This window comes from Daucus carota, chromosome 6, assembly GCF_001625215.2.
Source record: "Daucus carota subsp. sativus chromosome 6, DH1 v3.0, whole genome shotgun sequence".
NCBI lineage: Eukaryota > Viridiplantae > Streptophyta > Magnoliopsida > Apiales > Apiaceae > Daucus > Daucus carota.
The window spans coordinates 3,776,609-3,799,503 of NC_030386.2; the positions used below are offsets into that span (position 1 = coordinate 3,776,609).

The 22,895-nt window shown below is 36.0% G+C and overlaps 4 protein-coding genes across 5 annotated transcripts; 2 read left to right on the forward strand and 2 right to left on the reverse strand.

The window, feature by feature from the left end:
• The first annotated feature begins 243 nt into the window (after positions 1 to 243).
• On the forward strand, positions 244 to 1,002 carry LOC108224261 (uncharacterized). The gene is made up of 2 exons (XM_017398781.2): positions 244 to 596; positions 685 to 1,002. The coding sequence occupies exons 1-2, from the start codon at positions 347 to 349 to the stop codon at positions 888 to 890; spliced, it is 456 nt and encodes a 151-aa protein (XP_017254270.1). The 5' UTR covers positions 244 to 346; the 3' UTR covers positions 891 to 1,002.
• Positions 1,003 to 5,551: 4,549 nt separating this feature from the next.
• LOC108228011 (DNAJ protein JJJ1 homolog) lies at positions 5,552 to 10,274 on the reverse strand. The gene is made up of 3 exons (XM_017403462.2): positions 8,389 to 10,274; positions 6,134 to 6,195; positions 5,552 to 6,035 (listed from the first exon to the last, which is right to left on the reverse strand). The coding sequence occupies exons 1-3, from the start codon at positions 10,168 to 10,170 to the stop codon at positions 5,978 to 5,980; spliced, it is 1,902 nt and encodes a 633-aa protein (XP_017258951.1). The 5' UTR covers positions 10,171 to 10,274; the 3' UTR covers positions 5,552 to 5,977.
• Positions 10,275 to 10,995: 721 nt separating this feature from the next.
• LOC108228161 (uncharacterized) lies at positions 10,996 to 16,103 on the forward strand. The gene is made up of 4 exons (XM_017403666.2): positions 10,996 to 11,233; positions 11,491 to 12,752; positions 13,156 to 13,580; positions 15,251 to 16,103. The coding sequence occupies exons 2-4, from the start codon at positions 11,921 to 11,923 to the stop codon at positions 16,022 to 16,024; spliced, it is 2,031 nt and encodes a 676-aa protein (XP_017259155.1). The 5' UTR covers positions 10,996 to 11,233; positions 11,491 to 11,920; the 3' UTR covers positions 16,025 to 16,103.
• An 835-nt stretch (positions 16,104 to 16,938) lies between these two features.
• Positions 16,939 to 19,555, reverse strand: LOC108224387 (glycine-rich RNA-binding protein 10). 2 transcript variants are annotated; one of them, XM_017398983.2, is made up of 5 exons: positions 19,433 to 19,555; positions 18,412 to 18,556; positions 18,257 to 18,325; positions 17,794 to 17,900; positions 16,939 to 17,679 (listed from the first exon to the last, which is right to left on the reverse strand). In XM_017398983.2, the coding sequence occupies exons 2-5, from the start codon at positions 18,545 to 18,547 to the stop codon at positions 17,113 to 17,115; spliced, it is 879 nt and encodes a 292-aa protein (XP_017254472.1). In that variant the 5' UTR covers positions 18,548 to 18,556; positions 19,433 to 19,555; the 3' UTR covers positions 16,939 to 17,112. The 2 variants fall into 2 exon arrangements, with proteins under 2 accessions (XP_017254472.1, XP_063936309.1); XM_064080239.1 differs by having other exon boundaries at positions 18,412 to 18,571; positions 19,433 to 19,488.
• Between the last annotated feature and the right edge of the window lie 3,340 nt (positions 19,556 to 22,895).

Below are 22,895 nucleotides of genomic sequence, written 5' to 3' on the forward strand. Positions count from 1 at the left end.
TAAAATTTAAAAACGGACTAGTCACATGAAATATAGAAACTAATTAAATGAAAAAGATAATTAGTGAATAATAATGATAGAATACTAAATATCACTTGTCAATTTTGACCGGAATTTATGATTTATATTTATTAAATTTTAAAGATATGAAATTAATATTCTAAAATAGATTATATATTTTTACTAGCATAATGTTTTATTTTGATCTAATTAGTTTGACCGGTCAAACCAAAAAAATGAACAAGTCATTTGGAAATGACTTATTTATTAGGTTATGCAGTTGGAATTGTGATATAAACCCATTATTAGGTCGCATAGATTGAATTGGGTGCGATTGAATTGGATAATGGATGTGGCTAAGATGAAGGATGGCGACGACAAAAAGGTTACAGGATTAGGCGTAGATTTGGAGAAGAAGATGGTTCTCGATCCGGAGAAGAAGATGGTTCTCGATCCGGAGAAGAAGATGGTTCTCGATCCAAACAAGAAGATGGTTCTCGATCCAAAGAAGAAGATGGTCGTCAACAGAAGCTATGATGAGGATTTGCGTCTTTTTGAGAGAATGTGTCGTAACTTTTGCCTCGAGGAAATCGAAGGTATGAGCAACATATCATAATTTTGATTTCTCCCTGATTGATTTTGAATATATTTTGATTATTTGGTTTGGTTTTTCATATTCCGCAGCTGCTGGTTATACTCTGCTGGAGGATGATAAAACTACCACCACCCGACCCGCTGCTTCTGCTTCTGCTAAGCGGTGCCAACCCAAAGAAGAAGAAGAACAACAACAAGAAGAAGAAATAGAAGTAGTGTATGATTTTAAAAGACCCAAATTGCCACTACCCCCCGGTAGGCCTTTTGTTCGTGACGGTGATGTTTACATCCTGTAATGTAATTTGTGTCTGCGTTTATGTTTTACCGCTAGACTTTGTCATATTCACAATTTCTTTCGATACATTGTAATTTCTGCTTTTATCTATCGGACCCTACTACTTCGTTTGATTTCTATGTTGTTAATGTTTGCTTATTATTCCAGTTAACACTTTCTCATCTATTAGTTAACCTCGTTGCCTATTTTTATTAGTACCTACCCGTAATTGTAAATATTATTGGGATTCTCCATGATTAATGTGTCGTCGTCTGTGTACTTTGCAAAAGACTAAATATCTTGAGAACCAAGTGCTGTTGATGAGAATACTCGTATCACAACCAACAAGCTAGTGTAAGCCCCCTGGGTATTTATTGTATATGTCGTATGTGGAGTGGACAACAAAACAGTAGGTGCTAGGGGATTAGATATTAGTTAAGGTCCATGTCAGTATGCTACGACTTAGCAGAGTTGCGAGATGGATGGCAACATCAGTATACGGGAGGTGAAGATGCAGGCATTTCCGCCCTGGGCTGCTCTTGTGGCTGAGGTACTTTTCACCCATACAGGGCCCTGTGATATGCTATTTCTAAAACTTCATGTTGGTTTTGGGATTTATACTTCATGTGCTACAATTTGGCTATACTTGTAGGTGGGGCAACTGGGCCACACTTCACTTCTCAAGAGACCGACAATTGTGAAACAGGAGGGATGCAGAATCATCCAACGCCATTTTGAGAATGAAGGCCCAAGCCATCATATATATGCTAATCCGTGTTCAGTCCAGTGGCATCGTGTCACAGTCTGCAGGGCAAAGTAGGGAGATGTTGCCATTAAGCATGTCACTCCAGTCATGGGTGAGTGTTTCTTAAAAAAAGTTGTTATTAGATCTCAAATATCTTTTAAAAGCTGAATTTGTTCATTATTTTGAGTGGTAATTCTTTGTATATTATTGTTCTTGTGTTATCAAGTAAACTAAGTGGTTGGTAGAATGTACTTGTATAGTAATTGTTACTGCTCTGTTGCGGGTTAAAATCCACATGACATAAAACCATGTGTTGTGCACTTATTTAGGTCAGGGTGGAGAGGAAGAGCAATATCTTGTTTTGCTTTAAAGTTTTCAGGCATGCTCTTTGGCCCTAGTGTGGAGCACTTCATGGGGCTAGTTCGTTGGGTAGTTCACGGAATAGTTCGCATGCTTGAACGAATTGTATGCATGGTTTTGAGGTTAGTTGTAGTTCAGAAATATGAAAGAATTGTTTTTTTTATCCGTGCTGATAAAATAGGATATATATATGAATAAATTGTCTTTTTTAAATCGATAGTTAAATAAATTTTGGAATCCATTTGTTTTCAAGTCCTTGAAATCTAGTACAGTCATTTACCACAAATTGTTGCACCACATCAAGTATATGTTATTGGTACTATTTTTGATCTGCTGCACTTTCTTTTCATCGTTCCTATGTGTGTCTCTTTAGGTAAAGCAGCTGTAAGCGAACGTCCCCCACACTCTTTGCAATTTGACTATGCTTCTTTCCTGGTAAGCAAGAAGAACTTAAGAATACCAGAATCTGAGAATACATTATAATTTCTGCTTTTATATTTGTCACTTGCTTCTGTCCATCGGACCCTACTACTTCATTTGATTTGTATGTTGTTAATGTTCGCTTACTATTCCAAATAACACTTTCTCATCTACTAGTTATCCTCTATATTAATTAATACCTACCCATAATCCTAAATATTATAATTGGGATTCTTGATGATTAATGTGTCGTCTACGTACTTTGGAAAAACCTAAATATCTTGAGAGCCAAGTGCTGTTGATGAGAATACTAGTATCACAACCAACGAGCTAGCGTAATCCCCCTGGGTATTTATTGTATATGTGGCATGTAGAGTGGAGAACAAAACTGGTGCTTTTTTTTTTCAGGTAGGTGCTAGGGGATTAGATGTTAATTAAGGTCTATGTCAGTATTGTATGACTTAGCAGAGTAGTGAGATGGATGGCAGCATCAGTATACGGGAGGAGAACATGCAGGTATTTCTGCGCAGGACTTCTCTTGTGGCTGAGGTACTTTTCACCCATATGCAGGGGCCTGTGATCTGCTATTTTTAGAGCTTCGTATTGGTTTTGGGATTTTAACTTCATGTGCTGCAATTAGGCTATACTTATAGGTGGGGCAACTGGGTCACACTTCATTTGTAAAGAGACCGAGGATTGTGAATACTGTGACCATGCATGCAGTTAATAGGAAAGGAGGGATGCAGAATTATCCGACGACATTTGAGAATGAAGGCCCAAATGATCATATATGCTAATCGGTGTTCAGTCCAGTGGCATTGTGTCACAATCTACGGGGCAAAGTCGGGAGATGTTGCCGATAAGCATATCACTCCAGTCATGGGTGAGTGTTTCTCTTTTGTTGTTAACAGAAGTTAACATCTCATATTTCTTTAAAAAGCGGAAATTTCACATTCTTTTAGTGGTAATTCTTTGTATTTTATTGTTCCTTTGGGCTAGTATGATATTGTTGTCAGAATTAGCAGCAAAAAGGAAACTCTATAAACATTAAAATCAGAGCTTCTACAACTTGGCCGAGATTGTGAAGATGCCTTGGTGAAGCGGTGTGTATATGATTGCTTTGATAAATAAATGGTTGAAGGCTAGCAAGATAATGTAGAGGAGGAGAGTGAATCAGCAGTTGAGGGATTTGGAGTGCAATCAACAAGAGAAATAGTGAGCTGAATTGCTAATGTTTTTCTTGTAGTAAAAGACCTGGAGAGCTCTGATAGTTATAACAAAATCAATATATTGCCTGTTTATAGTTGGGAGCAGTGAGAGGTTTATCTTAGAGAGGTAAATTTCATAACAGCATTTCAGGGAACGTGGTTACTTTGTTGCAGGGGTAATGGTAGAAATTGTGAAGGTGTCTTGGTGAGGCAACGCGTGTATGATTGCATCAACTTATAATTGGCTGGAGCGTAGCAAGACTAACTGGCGGAAATGAAGCAGGGGTTAAGGATTCTGAGTGTAATTAACCTGAGGTGAAGCTGCTCTGTTTTGGGCTAGAATCCACATGACATAAAACTATGTGTTGTGCATTTATTTGGGTTGGGGTGGAGAGGAAGAGCAATATTTTGTTTTGCTTTAGAGCACTTGGATGACCCTGCAAAATATGTCATCCAATACGAGTTGCACAAGGAAAATGCAAAGTACAAGATGTATTTTTTATATGGTTGTAAAGTTTAAAAAAATTATATACACCCCATGCATTTGAAATCCTAAATATGTCTGTGTCTTGTAGGGGTGTACATGGATTGCCCAAACTGTTTAAACTGATCCAAACCGGCCCTATTTTCGGACGAACCAAACCGAAAATTTTAAACCATTTTTTAATTGGGTTGAATCGGCTCCAACCCGATTTTAATGGGTTGGGTATGGTTTTAGATTTTATTTGGCCAACCCAACCCGAGGGTATTTTAATAAAAATACATTATATATATAATATATATATCTATCAAAATTGTATATATATATATAAAATATAGCTACCCAATTGAAATTATAACATTAGTGTGATAAAATTGAATTATAACATTGGTATCTTTCCTCGAGTTTCCTTTAAAATATCTTCCCTTCACATTTGTCATTCGTCTACTTACCTTTGAGAGTTCGACAGTGAAGTTACTATTCTTTAATAGTCCGAGCTTGTTTTAATGCTCTATAATTTATAGGTTATGTAACAATTTTAAAACTACGATTTAGTATTTGGTAACTCGTCAAACCGACCCAAACCAACCCAACCCGAAGTATGACAAATTGAGTTGGATTATAAATTAATTTTAATGGGTTGGGTTCGAAAATTAGCAAACCGAATTTAATGGGTTGAGTTAATAAAAAACCTAAACCGGATCAACCCGGCCCGCGTACACCCCTAGTGTCTTGTACCATTATCAAACCACTCATTCATACCCTCAAACTAATGTCCCGTAACTGATCAAACTAATTATCAAACCACTCATTCATACCCTCAAACTAATGTCCCGTAACTGATCAAACTAATTTAATATTTATCTTTCATTCTAAACACATGTCTCTTGCAATCGTACCACTCTAACAAAATTACTAAATTGATACATTAAATCACTTACTATAAATCATACCTCGTAAACCCTTCTGTCAACTAAACTTCGACTCTTGTACCATTCTAACAAACTAACCTAACTCATACATCATACGTCATTATAAACTCATATCCCGTACCACTCTAACAAACAAACCTAACTCATACATCATACCACTATAACCAAACCTTATCATTGAGCAAGTTTCCCGTTCTCTCGGAATTCATTTTCCCCAATATTTCTATACATATGTGACATACTGAAAAACTTGATTTAAGGTTATAACATGCTTCTTTAGACAGTTGAGGAAATGAGAAAAAGAAGCGCACGCACGGCTCAGAGACATGCAGGCATGAACCATGCCTTCTTTAGAAGCGGTTAAGGAAATACAAAAGAGAAGCACACACATGGCTCAGAGACATACAGGCATTAACCCTCGAATTTCTTAGTATCAAGAGACGAGCCTAAACTCAATATCCATAACACTGCAGAACAAAATACATTACGGAAAGGGTACAAAAATATCAACTTCACTAGCAATGTGTAAATTAAAAATTAAGTTCTAAAAATTATTGGCTTATTGGCTTTGATAAAAGAATCATACATGTCAAAAATCAAAATTGTCAAGAATACACAAGACAACAATGTGTACTGGACTTCGCTCTGCTCTGGAATTGACAATGGCAACCCAACAGAGCAGGCAGCATCCTACTGGCAATCTTCAAAAGATTGCACATACATACATGTCCTTGTGACCTTGTCTGGGCATACACATTTTTAGTATATGTAATCTAGAGTACCGCTGCAGGTCCCAAATTCTTACAATATGTTCCATATATTATATTGTGAACAAATTCAAACCCCTAACTCAATTTGCCACATGAATTCACCAAGAGCGAATGCCATGAGTAGAAAGGGACAGATATCACCCTAAACTGCTCTACAATTTGATATACATATATATATAATTGATATCTATGCTCATCTTGATTTGAGGGTCGCATGACCAGTTTCACCCAAATGTTTATGCAGTTTAGTCCTGTACAATAATGGCACCAATGCAAAGATCAGTGATTGAAGGACATACTACAGAGAATATCCATACTAGCAAATATTAATGAAGTACTTCAAGCATACCTTGATTCAAATTCCTGTCCACACCTTTCACAGATATTATTACTAGAAGTTTTTGATGAAGCCTGGTTCACATAGAAAAAACAAAGATTAAATACGAGAGGGTACAAATTACACCAATACTTAGACTACACTTCTGTGTGAATAAATTCAAGAGTACAAGCAATTTAAAGTAGAATATATTCTTAAATCCCCTGGATATCTCCATATAAGATAGATTCAGCTAACAAAATCAAAAGCTACACTGTTGCCAGTTTATGATTGACAGAATAACTGTGAACAGCAGCTACATAGATACAGAATGCATAAAAAATGGCTGAAAGGCCCCAACATCTCAATCTCAAAGCAACACATTATATTAAAACAGCTTTAAAGTTCATATATGTAAGACAAAGAGGATGCTGTAAATTCCTGTCCATAGCCACATCGTGGAAAAAAAAATATGACTTAAATAATTCATCTTAAATAGGTTTTAAATTCTGATGAGGCTCTGGGAACCAAACCAAACGACAAGGTCAAGGAATCAATTTTAGTGACATTATGATTTCAAAGGAATTATCACAATGCTCAAGCTTTGATTTATCAAGTGAAGTGCGTTCATTTAAGTTGGTTAATTCAGATAATTTATCTTTAGGCAATTAAATATAAAATAATAAGAAATCAATAGCATATTTCATGTTCCGCATCATTCTCCCTGCCATTAAATTAAACTCATCCACGAATTTTAAATCATAAATCTTGAGCATAAAAATATCCGAATTGCAATTGTGTAGTCGATGTGTACCATTGCCTACTCCGAATATGCAATTATATCATCATAGTGTTGCCACTTCGTATTTAATATTTGTTTAGTCGGAGCAATATGGATCTAATAATGAAAGTAATTTGCTCAGTGTTTTCCTCAAGAGAAAAGGAAATAAGGGGGTTTGAGGAATTATCATACTTGCATATTTCTAATATATATATACACACACACACACACAACCAATATTAGGGTTTCTGGGTGGACAAGTCGCTTTTTTTGGCTGGTGGCCAGCAACTGGCTGCTGTTGGTGGCTGGTTGGGAGGCTGATGGTAGGAGGGAAGGTGGCTCATGATACCACATGTGATTCCACTATTTCAAAAGCATTACCGACAAGAACAACTTTGAAGTAAAATCTAGAGAATATTGAAGTCGTAAAGAATGTTGGACACAAAAAGACCACGATGAGTTTGAAGTTGAAAAGAATGTTAGTCTAAAGAAGTTTTAAGGTTCTTCATCATTGAAGCATTGCTATTTCAGGATATAATATTTTTGCAGTCCACAAATATCTATTTTAGCTTGAGGATTTAAAACTTTATAGAACCCGTGGAGAATCCGTGTTATTAAATGCGATATGCGCATTGAAGAGCAAATGCCTCCCGGGGCATAAGCGAAACGCGCAATGCGACATGCACCGAAAGAAAAGAAATATACAAATATACACGGTATATAATGCAAAATATTATAAATTTATAGATACAAAGACAATCATAAGCAATACTAGATTGTCATATATTGCAAGGCAAAAATTATTATCATCATATAAATTCAGGTCTAGAATTATTTCAAGTCAAAGTAACACATAAATGCAAATAGTCCTTTATTCTTTTTCTTCATCAAGATTCACAAAATCATCTTCTTCACTATTATGATTAGGGTCCTTGAAAATGTATCACAAATCAGTATACTTAAGCTTTAGCAGTTAACAATTATAATACTATAGGAGATGTAGCCAGTATGTAATCAGTATCGGCCATTATAATCAGCTAATATGTATTACATGCAAGTATATATATAATCACTTTATAAGTATTACAAGTATAAACAAGGATGTATTACAATCAGATTAGTACAGAAAAGAAATCAATACAAGTAATTTCAACCATACTGACATAAACAACAAGAAAGATGTGGATTATATATATAAATCAGTTTATATAACATAAGAATCACATATATGTATATGTGTATTATCAGTATATGTGTGTGTGTGTACAAGAACCAGTATATAGGAAGAGAAAGGAAGAATATAAAAAAGACCCATTTCTTCCAAAAAGACAACACAGTCCACCTACGATAAAAAGCGCGCTATATAGAGTAATGTTTTTTAATTAGAGTTTTACTGTAGTTAGTCAGGTGAAAATAAAGACATACTTAATTTGCACTACCAACTTCCTCAAATATTTTGATAAGATCAGTGACCTCTTTGATGATTAAAGCTTAAGAATTTCCATACCTTGTGTTTCTTTCCTTTAGATGCAGTCTTCGATTTAGAATTTATATCTTTCTTGTCAGCAAGAATCTTCTGAGCTACCGCTTTTAAACCCTTCTGATCCTTATCAACACCTTTAGTCCCAGTAACCACGAAAGAATGAGGTTTTATCTCTTCTGCAACTGAACTGTCCACTTGCACATTTACCTCATCAGACTGACTACTTAGTTTTTCAGATTCATCTTGAACAACTTCATCAGGTTTATCTGACTTGCCCAAGGTGCTAAAGTCTTCCTCTACAGCTTGTCCAGTGGTTTCAGCAGCATCTCGTTTTTTAACTTCTTCATCGTCTTTTCTGCCCTTACGTCTTCGACTTCCTTTGTTTCTTCTTGTCCCCTTACAATTATTATAATCCATAAATTCCATCTCATCACTGTCCTTCGCAACATGAACTTCTGGAGACGAAGCCTTACTCTCACCATTTTTATTCTTCTTACTCTTGAGACCTGACACCATTGCTTCAAGAATACTGGCCTCGTCATCAACATCCATGCCCAACTCGGAATTCCCTTTTAAATTATGACCATTATCAATATCAACAAACATTTCTTCTTCACTAGATTCACCTTCCTCCTGCTCTTCATCACCACCAGTGCCTTCTTCCTCCAGCACACCAAAACCATTACCAAACTGCTCCGTAAGATCATCCGCGCAATCATCAGCCGACACAAACCCATTTCCTTCTGTCTCATCCTCCTCCTCTCCTTCATCATCTTCTTCTTCCTCCTTTTCCCCATTCGCATTCATTCTCTCCTCATATTCAAAAGCCTCCCTCAACTCCGCCACCTTCTCCTTATGCTTCTTCGACTGCTCATGATTCCTCCACTGCTTCTCACTTTTAAACTTCTTCCCACATGCCACACAATAAAATTCATTCTTCCTCTCCCCCTCTTCCACAACTTCCTCCACCTCCTCCACACCCTCCTCAACACTTGCCCACTCCGGCTCCTTATACGCCTTCACCCTCTCGGCCCTCACTCTCTCCGCCTCCCTCTTCCTCTCCTTCTCCTCCTCCTTCCTCTTCTCCATCTCCTCATTCCTCTTAACCACCATATCAATCACCCTCTTATCCCTCTTCTTTGCAAATGCCGCCAACCCCCTAACCGTCTCATTATACTCCCTCTTCGCTTTCTTCCTCAACTTCTTATTTTCCTCCTCCATCAACCTCCTCACTTTCCTATTCTCCCCCGCCTTCGAATCATACTCATCCACCCACACAAAATCCATTACTGTCACAAACCCCAACCAATACCCATAAAACGCATTCACCTGTGTATACGGACTCTTCAAATTCCCCAAAACCGGCGCCTCCTTCACCCCTCCCACCCCCATCTTCCTTGCAAAATTCACCTCATTCGCATAAACCTTATCGAAAATATCCCCGTAAACCTTATAAAACCCCTTTCCACTATCCGAAAACCCCGAAAACACACTATTCGAAAAGAAACTAAACAAATTAGGAATCGAAGTAGCGGAACCAGCATTACTCGAGCTCGAAAACAGAATCTGAGACCTATGAGAATCATACCAGGCGCGTTCGCGAGGATCAGACAAGACCTCATACGCATTCACCAGCTCCTGAAACGACGCCGTTGCGTCTTCTTGAGATAAGCCGGAGCGCATCAGCTTATCGGGGTGGCGTTGGAGCGCGAGCTTTTTGTACGCCGAGCGGATCTCGTCGGGAGAACAATCGAGATTCAAGCCGAGAATTTCGTAAAGGCATCGCTTCTCCGGCGATGCCGCCATGATGAGATTAGGGTTAGGGTTTCGAATTGGGAGTGTGATTTGATTAGAAATGGGGATTTGATATTTATACGTTAGGATTGAGATTTGAGGGTCTGTTTGGTGGAATGGCAAAAACAGATTATTTGACCTTTTCTTCTTTGCTTTTTAATTGATTTTTTGCAATTTGTTGCAAGTTGTGACAAGTAATTTGTGTCTTGTGAAGCTTTTTTATTTTATTATTTTTAATTTAAAATATGAGGAAATAAATCTTGATTACTTATGATTCTATGACATGTTTATATCTCACAGTTAAAATTCATTACAGCGTATACAATAGATTGACATCGACTAAATTAGACTTTAATATATTATTTATGTAAAATTTACAAACATGTGAGATGTTGGATATAAATAAGCGCCGTGAATAGTTGGAGTATGATATTTCTAAAATATTGATTGTATTATTTTTTTTGATATACGATCTCATTTTTTAAGCTGTTATTTTAAAATTTTACGTTACGTTGAAAAATTAGGCGGATCTATTTATAAGTAAGCTACTTCGAAAGTTGTGGCTTTTGAGGTTTGAATTGTATCCATTTATATTTATATTTTTTAATGTCTAAATATTTTGATCCTAAATTTTAAATTCTTTCTTATAAAATGATATTACGATCATTTTAGATGGTTATATGAAACAAATTTCAATTCAAAATTTAACTGATAAAATAAATTTCAAGTTAAAATTTTAACTCGAGCGAAAAGAGTACAAAAATTTCAATTATTATCACATCTTTCCTAGTTTCCTTACACATGACTTAGCTTATGAAGATAATTTCCCATAAACATAATTTGAGGCATACAGAAAATGTCAAAAATATGTCTTAAACAATAAAAACACCTTTACCTACCATACATTTTGTACACGCACAGATGTAAAAATGTGCTAATTACAAAGATAATGAGGCTGTGGCCTGTGGGTGTGAATGTTTGATGTTTCCAAGAATCATAGCCTTGAACAAGACACACCCAGTTCTATGACAACTTCTCTGGCCCAATCTAAGCTTCTTCCTCAGCTCCTCAACAGGTCAGCCTGCTCTCTTTACCTCATTTTATCACTTGATTTTAGCTTTACTTGCTTGTTTATAAGAAAGGTGTTATTTTTGTTGATGGGTTTCTTGGAGGGTCATTGTTTCTTGGGTTTAGGGGGTTTTGGTTTATGGGTTTTGGAGGATGTGGGTTTTTATGATATGGGTTTGTCTTAGATTTGGTGTTTGTTTCATAGTTATGACTTATAATGAAATAAGGATTTGGTGGTAAGGGATTTGTTTTGATGTTTTTCAGGATTTAGGGTTTGCATTTGACTTTGGTTAGAATTTGCTGAGATTTGGGTATTGTTGATGTGAGGAGTTGGTATTGAATTTTGATTGCTATGCTTAGAGTTTTGCTGTCTGTGAGAGCTGCTCGTGGAATTTGCGCAGTTGAATTTTTGGAACTACTGGTCTTAATTTTGAGCTTCGAAGCTGTATAATTAAAGTGATAGATAAAGCAGTGAATTTTGAGCTTGATTTGTAGTTTCCGCTTTTCTCTTCAGTTGTGTGACCGGTGGTCTCAAGGTTTGCGGGTTTTGGGTTGTGGAATTTCTTTATCAACTCATTATAAAAGTTTAAAATTTTATCTCGGACTTTTGAAGCTACACACTGGAAATAAGATGAGCATTGAATAAGATATTTGTTTAGTGGCATTTCGGCTATAAGGATAAAGAGGGGGCATTATGGATATTTGGGTCGTTGCTGCCGCTGCTGGTGCTGGTTATGTAGCCCAGCACTGGAAGGATTTAACTAAGAGTGGGACAAGTGTATCCGACTCGGCTTCTGGCAGTGATAGTTTTTCTAATCTTGAAGTGGCGTCATCATCGCCTCTGTTGCAGGAAGAGAAAGGTCCTTTTAGTATTTTTAGGTGTAGAAAGAATGTAGGAAAGAAGTTTTACAAAGAAAGAGACTCTGTTTCCAACAGTGATTTAACAGCAAATATGCCTTCAACTAGTGGTCTTAATGGTGAAGAATCAGAGCTAATGAACAATTACAAGGACTCTGATGTACTTTCTCAATCATGTTTGTCGCCTAGATACTTGAACAACTATGAACTTGGAGGCTATGGTGAATCTTCAAAAGCCTCGCCCAGAAAAATAGGGTCCCTATATAATAGGAGGATTCTTAGAAGTAGGCTAGTTAACAGGGAAGCCATTAAACCTAAAAACTCTCTACAGAGCTGCCTCATGTCTCAAATTTACAAAGAACATGCTGAAATGGAGGATTATATGTTTAAGCCTGGTTCTTCACTAGCTAGACCAACTGTAAGGCAGCTTCTTGTGACTGATGGAAGTAGAATCATCAGCAGAGCAAGTTCTCAAACAAACATTGTGCAAACACAAATTGTAATCAAGGAAGACCAAGAAGGTACCTCAGAAGAGAAAGCATCAATAATTGGAGTTCCTCCACTACCGAACAGTGGGACTAGTAGTGAAGTTAAGATAAGAAAGGACAAGGGTCGGAGACTCAGCAAGTCCAGCAATTCAATCGGTGCAAAATACCTTGATTCACAAGGTGACTACAGATCATTTACATATGATTTAAGTATTAGGATGTCATTTTTAAACATGATATATGGTCTGGAGAAGAGAATAGAATTATGAAAAAAAAATTAAAATAAAAGGCCAATCAAATAGTTAATGTATATATTTTTAAAGAATCATATAAATATCAATAGAAGAGGCAGAATGAAAGTGTTTAATGTCAAAAGGCTTCCTACATGTATTAAGCAAATAAAATTCTCATAACGTTTCTCTTTTGGGATGAAGGAAAAAAAAATAGTCAAACTTGCATTAGCTTGTCTATTGGTAAGAACCATTTTCCTGCGTGTAATGTTTGCTGGTGTTATCGTTTCTATGAGTTGTGGCAGAAGCAATCTTTCCATGTTCTAACATTGTTAAGGTGTCATTTGGAGCAGGATCGCCTCATGGAGCAATTCTTTTCTGTTTTGGGTTATCTATAGGCATCATGTCCTCTCTCATGTCATATAGACAAGAGGTTGACAAATTGAGTGCTTTGTTGAAACAAACAGAAGACTTGGTTCAAGATTTACAGGAGGAACTTGATATGAAAGATTCATTAACTGTCAAAGAGATTGTCGTTAAGGGTCATGAATTACAGGAAACACATGAAGATACCATTGACAAAGACGAAGAAGTGGTTGCTTTTTCTTCTGAACAGAAGTTTGGTCAATTAACTAAAGGGCAAGATGAAGATTGTGATGAGAGAGCACAAGAGGATTCCATGAGGAAAATTGAAGCAGAACTCGAAGCTGAACTCGCCACACTTGAGCTGAACATGACCTCATTAACACTGGATGCACAACTCTCCGATCTGCTGGAGGTAAGCATTTTACCTGGCACGAACATTTTTTATTCTCCTTTTACTTAAAGGTTCTAGAGTCTTAACTCTTAACTGTCTTTGGTGGATTAAATATTGATCTTTTGAAGTAGTATGGGAAAAACACTGAGAAACACATAATATAATGAAGACCATTGGATTTTTATGAAAATCCACTTTGAGTAAACAGTATAAATACTTCTTTAGTACCATAAAAATCGTGTAGCGTCATAATTGTGAATATAATATGGGGAAAACAAAGAACCACACTTTTTCTTTTTCGTGTGTTGGAACAATGAGCCACACTTGATATAAATAAGACTTAACGATTTGTATGTGAGTCAAGTTTGAGTAAGAAGTGGAAATACTTCTTTAGGTACCATACATATCGTGTCACATTATGATTGTGAAAAGTGTAGTTTTTTTTTTTTTTTTGATTTAGAGTCGCATGACATACACTAAAACCCAATTATTTCCACTAGGCTCTTAAGACTCATAATACTGTTCTATGTCATTTAATTAGCATTTGAAAGAACCTCAAATTTTGATGATAGATCACAAAAGATATTCTATAACCTTGAGCTTGCTGATTTCATTCCCCTGGACTCGCTTCAAAGCTACACTGTATGAATACCCTAGTCGTCTGTTCAGCCCATTTTAATCTTTATGAGAGTAAAGGTAAAGAAACAAGTTACCACGGTCTCACAAATGGCCATATTGCTTTTTTTAAACAATAGCATAGAGGTAGTATTGCTTGGAAATTATGAGTGATTTAAGGAAACTCTAGAACAACATTGTAATAAGACTCTGAACTGTTAGGCCCGATATTATTGTCATCATTTCAGTGGCAGGCTGGCAGCAGTCTGCACAAAATTTTATAGTTTTTAACCTAATTTTTACCTTGTACCAGTCCAAATGGTTTGCCTAGGCTATCTTAGCTTGAAATTGGTAGAGCCATGCACAAGCCCAAGCTTACAATAACTTATCACGATCAAGCTTGACTACATGTTGGTAATAGAAACTGATTTAAAGCATGTATACAACATATGAGTTTCAGTGAGTAGGATTGAGTTGAGCTTTAAATGATGTTTGTTGTTATTCTTAGTAGGCTTAAACATTATATAACCAAAACAATAAGAATTGATAGTGAACTTGACCAAATGCAAAATCACTGAACTTCTCGTTTTTATACTCTGTACGTCCTCGCCGAGGTCATGACCTCAGACATGAGTTCTGAGAGACACCCTCTTATAGTATCTAATTTTCTTTAGGTTTGTGTAAGACAAATATCAAGGAGCTTGGTGTTATTAGGGTTTAAAGTGCTCTGTTAGTTTTTTTAGTGTATTGTCTATTGTTTATATGTATATGTATGTATATATATATATATAGGTTTGCACTCCAGACCGAACACATTAAAAAAAGAACAATAAAGAACACTATAGTAATACTTCATTTTTTAGAAAAAAATGATTTGTTAAGATTGTACTTGTATAGTTAAACACCAATTAAAAATAGATAAAATCTAACATCCAAGCTCATCCAAATTATTAATATGAATTTTATAGAATCCAGGGTTGTTATTGTTGTTTATCAATCTGCTTCGTATAATTCAAAACGAGGCTATAGCATGATGTTACACTCTAGATTTAGATGGCAATTGTTACCTCTTGCAGCTTGATGAGGAATGTGTGCCAGACATTGTCCGGGGAGAGTTCAAGGCCAACATGTTTAGTATACAACCTGCCGAAGAATCTCGCGCTGATAGAGATGGGACTGGCAACTCCACTCCTCACATGATCAATTATGCGGTCTCCCCAAGAGAGCTTAGCTTGCGGTTGCATGAGGTCCTTGAGTCTAGACTAGAAGAGCGAGTCAAGGAGCTTGAGACGGCACTTCAGAACAGTGTTCAAAAGAATCGGAACAAGGATTCAGAGCATACAAGATCTTCAAGACAGTTCTCTAATAGTGAAGCACGATTATCCTCTGCTCAAGGAAGTCCAACACCTGTAGAAAAAAATGCTATGGATGAGGTTGCAATTATACATCTAGCAGACGATGCTCTATATGCGTACAATGAGGCATATGATGAGTTCACCAAAGTAGATGGCCCCGAAGAGGAAGGTTCAATCTCTGGGGTGGAAAACAACCAAGACAGCTTGAATTCATTTGATCAAAACTTGGATTCACTTGAAGATGGCTGGGAAAACCATTTCATTCCACACCAATCAGACACCGACATGAAGGCATCACCAACAATTAGAAGCCAACATAAAGCAGATGACGATATATCGCGGTATGAAATCAACAGCGATAACGATGGAGACAATGACTATGACAGTGATGAAATGGAAAAGTTGTTGATAAAGCAGATTTTGGAGAAAACCAGGCAAGGTTCTCCTGCTGTGTTAAATGCTAGAAGAATATTGTTTTCATTAGATGATCATTGAATCTATACAGAAAAGGTTCCAAATTATAACAAGTTATTCATTGTTCATTTATTCAGATCACTTCATGTTTTTCCCTTGAGCTCAGTTCAGCACAAAACTTTGTTTTAAACAGACATTCAAGCAATTTTTTGAAGGCTGGCACATCCCACTTTTCGAAATTTAACTAAAACTCAGTTGTAATTTGTAATTGACAGATTGAGAATAATTAGTCATATCGTGTAATAAGGTTATATAAGTCAACTTCAGGCTTATAAACTGGAATCCAAGATATGTTTATTTACAATTTCAGCTTTATAAAATTGTATATAATCACTTCAAAATATAATTTATTATATTTCATTATAGTTTCTAAACCTAATAATTTGTAAATTACTAATAAATTAAAAATTAGTTTTTCATTAATAAAATAACTTGCTATTACAAGCAATAAGTAATTTCTTAAATAAAAGACTCGAGTACAACCAAATATAAATTGTAAAAATCATGAACGAAAGGTTTTAGGATCAGTATTGCACGGCTTAGCTCTTTCAATAAAACCAAACATAAATGAATAACAATCACACTTTTTTGACCAGTTCGAAAGGCTTTTACGATCAGTATTGCAGGCTATTCAGGCAATTCACAGTCTGCAATAGCCAAGTCGATTTGAATAATGAGAATGAAACACACAATGCTTCATAAACCATGCCAGAATTCATAATACCCGACTGAAACAGAATTTCTTCCAAAGCGAAATTCAGAATTAGTTTTCATCGACAACTCATTATTTATAAACAATAAGTAACTTCTCAAATCAAAGGCCAGCTCTTTCGACAACCAAAAACATAAATGAATAACAATCATGAACCAAAAGCTTTTATGCAGGCTATTCAGTCTGCAATAACCAAGTCGATATGAAGAATGATAGTAAAGAATGATAGTAAAACACATAATGCTTTATAAACCATGCCAAAATTCATAATACCCAACTGAAACAGAATTGTTCTCCAAGTAAAATTCAGGATATACGAAATTCATAAGGAACCATCTGTTGAGTCAAAATAATAGGCTTATTTTCTCAAAAGAAAGCTTTTTCCTGGGAATACACTCTACGACCTGCTGGCAAAAGCACCAGTGTTGTCAATGTCATCCTTGAAGTTCCCTTCGAGTGGATCACTCTGGCTAAAAGCCTGACCGGCAGCGGGTATGTTGCTGGCTTCACTATTCCCGAATTGATTGCCAAAATTTGTGTTTCCGCCGAAACCAGCACTAGCACCATAATCATTGCTACCAGTAGAGCCAACCCCACCTGCAGCACCAAAGTTCTGACCATCATTTCCGAAACCAACATTGCTCCCACTACCATAATTGCTGCTTTCAGTTCCAAAACTACCACCAGCATAGTTGCCTCCTCCGTTACCGTAGTTGGCATTGTTCCCATACCCACCACCACCACCACTGCCATAACCGCCAGAGTTGCCATATCCACCTCCACCACTGCCATAACCGCCAGAGTTGCCATATCCACCTCCATCGTTACCATATCCACCGCCTCCCCTACCGTAGCCTCCGCCTCCACCATATCCACCTCCACCGTAGCCGCCACCACCGCCAAATCCAGTGCTTCGTGGCCTCTCATTTGCCTCCCTCACTGATATAGTGCGGCCCTGAAGGTCCTGGATAAAGAGTTTTTGAAGGAAACAATGGTGAAGCATCAGAACCAAGAAAGCATATGCATCTTTAGTAAATACCATTCGACAAAGATTATAACAGGGAATAATTATACACACCGTAGCATCTAAGGCCTGAATAGCACTGTTAGCATCCTCCACTGTGTTGTATGTAACAAAGCCAAACCCTTTGGAATTGCCAGTATCCCTATCTGTTATAACTCTTGCTGCAAGAAATAAAAAAGAAAGTGATCTTTAAAAGATGATAGCTTATATGAACCTCAAAATGGTATTGAACATTCCAATTAGTTGATAAACAGATGCTAACAAAATAAAACAAGGCCTTGCAAAAGAGCAGAACCAGACCAGGTGTAACATGGACATACATACGTTCATCTAGACATATTGCTAGAGGTAAAATGTATTCAGTAATCACTTTGGAGATTCAGAACTAAATGACAGTCAATATAATAAACCAAGTGTGCATGCGAGACAAGCTATAGTGTGAGCTCAAAGCCTCAATTTATTCATGTAACAAGGAGTGACAAGGCTAAAAGACTCAATCAATAACTTCATAGCTTACCATCTACAACTTCTCCATACTTCTGAAAAGTCTCTCTCAAAAACACATCATCAGTTGAATAAGGGAGGCCTGCAACGATCAAGACCAGAAACTTCAACTATAGTTCCACAAACCAGACCATAATAAACTCTAGATTGTGATGAACCATTAGTTACCTCCAACAAATACTTTGTTTGACGCATGTCTTATCAATTGGAAGATGGAGAGGTTGGATGCAGACCCTTCTATGCTAACGTGCTTGTTACACAGATTCTGCCTTAGTAGACTCCCAGCTTTGCTGAAAAAAGTCATAGCTTTAACCTAAAATACAAAACACTATCAGTGTATAATCTTACTTAGAGATATGCAATAGGTACAAGCTAAACAATATCCAAACAGACTTAAAAGAAACACATAGGCTATATAGAATAGAAATTGGGGTCAACTATATGGTGAAATGTTTTTGAAATCATTCTACTAACAATAAGTCAACGACTCGACATATTGAGGCCAATGACTCGACATATTAAAGACTTCTTTGAAACAAAAAACACTAAGTGGAATGAGTAGACACGTATTAAGTATTGTACCAGCCATTTATGCATAACATTAGATGCTTTAGCCGGAAAAAATTGGAATACACACATAAAACCTAAACTTTAAGCAAACCCTTAAAGAATTTTCAAGCTTATCACAAGACTAAACAAGCTTTTTAATCTAATGTATATTGTTAATTGAGCTAATATTAATCTTGCCAAAGGTAACCAAACGAGTGCCAACCTAACTCATGTTTTAAACAAAAGGCACCCTGTTCAATTACAGATCTAACAAAACCCTGAAAAGTTACCATCTTTCACAGTTATTTCATCCTCCTTGCAATAAAAATCTTTACTTTAACATAACAAGGCTATCTATCATTCTATCAACTCAGCTTCTTAACACATAACAACCACTAATTCTTGAAACAGACTAAAGGAAAATGATAAAAACATGGGAAATCAAACACCCAGATCAACAATATGAATTAAATTAACAATTTTTATCATAGACCAAAAAGAACATAAGAATCAAGAACCATAAGAAAGATACAATCTTTATTCTTTACATACAAAGAACTATGTATAAATCATCTGTATATATTATATGTGAAGAAGGGCTATACGGGTATGTTAAAATAAGTGAAATGAGTGAAAATACCTTTGGGTTTTGGTGGTTTGTGAAGAGAGAGCTGCAGATGTAAAACCCTAGACAAAGCTTCTGATAGTAAAAGGGGTTTAAGGGTACTGAGAAATGGACTTATTATATACAAAGTGATAGAACATGTAGTCGCCGTTGGATTCTTTTATGAGATTTCAGCCGTTGGATGTCTAGGTACATGTTGGGGATACGAATATACGATAGACTTTCCTTTTGTATAGTTGCATATTTTAACTATAATAAAATTGTCAAAAAAAAAACTTTAATAAAAAATAGTAAATAGATACCTAAAATTTAGTTACAATTATAATTGTTTAAATTTAATTTGGATCGCGTATCATTTTTAAGATTTATGCATAGATCAAACTTTAAACAAAACATTCAATCATTTAGCTTATTTTTCATAATTACAACACAAATATTGGTGTACATCAATACACCAACCCTCGTTATGATACTTAATATATTACAATAATGTCCAATCAAATGTTTTTTCGATAAATGAGTTAATTCAATAATAAAAAGTCATACGGCAATTACATAAACGTCGCGGCGAACGAACAAAACACAAAAACAATCATTGATTAATTCATTTTTTTTGGAGATAAAATCACGTGATTTGTTGAAGATAATATATATACACATATTTCGCCACTTTCGCTTCCGCCACCAGTTTGAGCTATCGACTGAGAATGCAATCCCCCAACTTTTACTAAATCAAGCATCATACTTACACAAACGGTGAGAAAATAACAAAACTCATACAAATGGTAAGACAACAAAAAAATCAAAACCAAACGTGACAGACTAGCAACCAAATGCGTAAATGAAATATTAGTTAAACCAAGACAATTCTTATATCTGGGGAACAAACTATAAAAACAAGATAATTCGGACCACTTTCAAGAATAAAATCACCGGAAAAAAATGAGAAATCCGTATCTTCGTGGAATTGAGATCTAATAAAAGTAGGTCAAATCAGAAAAGGCTTTAAATCCTTAGATCCGAAAAAAAAACAAATTAATGTCAAAAAAGTTTTATTGAAATAAGGAAGAAAACACAAAGAAAATAAAAGGTTTTGGGGCTTTCCACCGGTAGAGATCCGGTGGAATCTCCGACGGCAGCTAAGCAAAAGAAAACCATAGAGGAGAGAAAAATAGGGTTCGGGCTTTCCAATCAAATGTTTTATAAGTATATTATAAAAATAAGGCTACGCTTTAGAGGGAACCAATACTTAAAATAGAATCATAGAACCACTAAGGTTCTACTGCAGAACCCTATATTTTACATAGATTTTCAGAATCTAAATCTAAATATATGTTGTTGTTTTTTTGCACCGTTGTGTGTGTTCAGAAGTAATTTCAAAATATAATACATAAATAAGACATTTTTTTTCATGTGCAGTTCTGCTGTAGAGCCCTAACTAATATTAGAAATAAGGTAATGCTTCTCTGGGTTCCCTTTAATGGTTCTCTTTTGAACATGACCCTATAAAAATATTGTAATCTTCATCAACATGTTTTATAGTTATGTCTTAATATTAAAAAAAAATAATATATTTAAATTATTATTGAAGGGAAGGAAAAAGTTGAGAGCAGAGAGATGGATTGAAATAGAGGGAAGTTAACATATTCTTGATAAGAATACTTCATGACAAATATGAAAAAGTCTAACATCCTTAAATTGATGTCTTGAATCAAAATTTAAGACATTTGAAGAAAATGACTGCTCCAATAATGTCATAGTGGTGCCTTCAAATACTAGAACATTTAACAAGCGTCTTATTTTTTAGCCACCACTATGCATGCCCTAAATCATTCTTATCGATAAGAAATTAGCTTTTTTTTTCATTTCAACACATCTTTCTTCTCTCTCTTTTTCATTTTCCTCCAATAATAATTTAAATGTATTACTATTTTAGAAAAAGGCGCAATAATAAGGCATGTTGTTGGAGTTGATACATCAAGAGGTCCTGAATCACTATAACATTATTTTTAATTATATTTATAAGGCACTTAACTTAATAAGATATTGTTGGACTTGTTCTAACGGTGCGTAAGAAATAAGTAGGGATTGGCACGGGGCACTTCGGGTTAAGGAGTGTTATCCTTGCCCCGATCCCGAATTCAATATCATTCTCCGACCATGCCCCGAACCTCGAACGAGAATTCTTTTCATCCACGATCCCCGTCCCAAACGGGGAACGGGATCACCGCGGGCAAGGGAGAGTATGGGCCGGTTCGGCTCGATTTCCGGCTGAAACCGGAACCGCAACCATATATCCTTGGTTTTTAAAATCGAAAACCGTAGCCGCTGGTTCGGATTCGGTTTTGAAAACCCGATTTGGTTATAATCGGCTCAGTTTCGGTTACAAAATCGACAACTAGAAAAATTATATGGAGACAAATTGAAGCCTGTAATCTAGAAACTAGGGGTCTTCATGGGTCGGTTTTACCCAAAACCCTAAGTCCTAACCCAACCTATTTTATTCGATTTTAATAATTTTTAACCCAATTAAATTTCGGTTTAAATTTTATCGATTTGGGTCAATTAGAGTTTTGTTCGGTTTGGGTCGGCTAAAATACCCTTCTTACGTTCAGCAACGTCCTTGCAGACTAACTTGTATAAAAAAGGGAAGTTAAAATGATAAGGAGCAAACCTTCACATCAAGGATTGTTTTCTTTAAACTAGTGTGTTCTAATTTATAATGTTGTAATAAGCTTCCATCAATCTCTCTAACTAGTGTGTTCTAATTTATAATGCTGTAATAAGTCTCCAATCAATCTCTCATGTTATAAGCCTCCAATCAATCTCTCGTGTCATGCTATAAAACAAAAAAATAAATGCATGTTTCAACAGTCCTAGCACGGTTGTACACTACAATTCATAAGTCATAAAACAAGTGTGCTTTCAAAATAGATAATATAAGTGTCCTATGTTCTATGTAAATGCTTAATTAAATGTCGGGTTGGGTTGGGTCGGCTAAAAATTAATAAAACCATAACCCAACCCATTTAGTTCGGTTTTTATAATTTTTAACCCAATTAATTTTCGATTTTATTTTTTTGGGGTTGGGTTAGAGTCAGTTAGGGTCGGTTAGGTCGGGTATTGAAACCCATGAACACCCCTACCAGAAACAATAATTAACCAAGCAGATAAATGCCACTAAAATTCAGTAATGTTGCAAAGAACTAAGCTCCTTACTAAAATTGCACCCTGCAATGTAGTATCTTTTGTTCCGCGTTTTGAGTAATTAACAAGCCAGGGACGTATCTTCACTGGGGGCAGTGGGGGTACTTGCCCCCAGTAGATTGTTTAGTATTCAGTATATTTCAGTACGAAAGTATTGCTAAATACATCCTTGCCCCCATGGTTGAGGAGGGAGTTGGATATTAGAGTTGCCATGGTTCTATTCCTGCATGTTGCATTTTTGAACATATTTGCTCAGCCAAGGCTTTTGTTG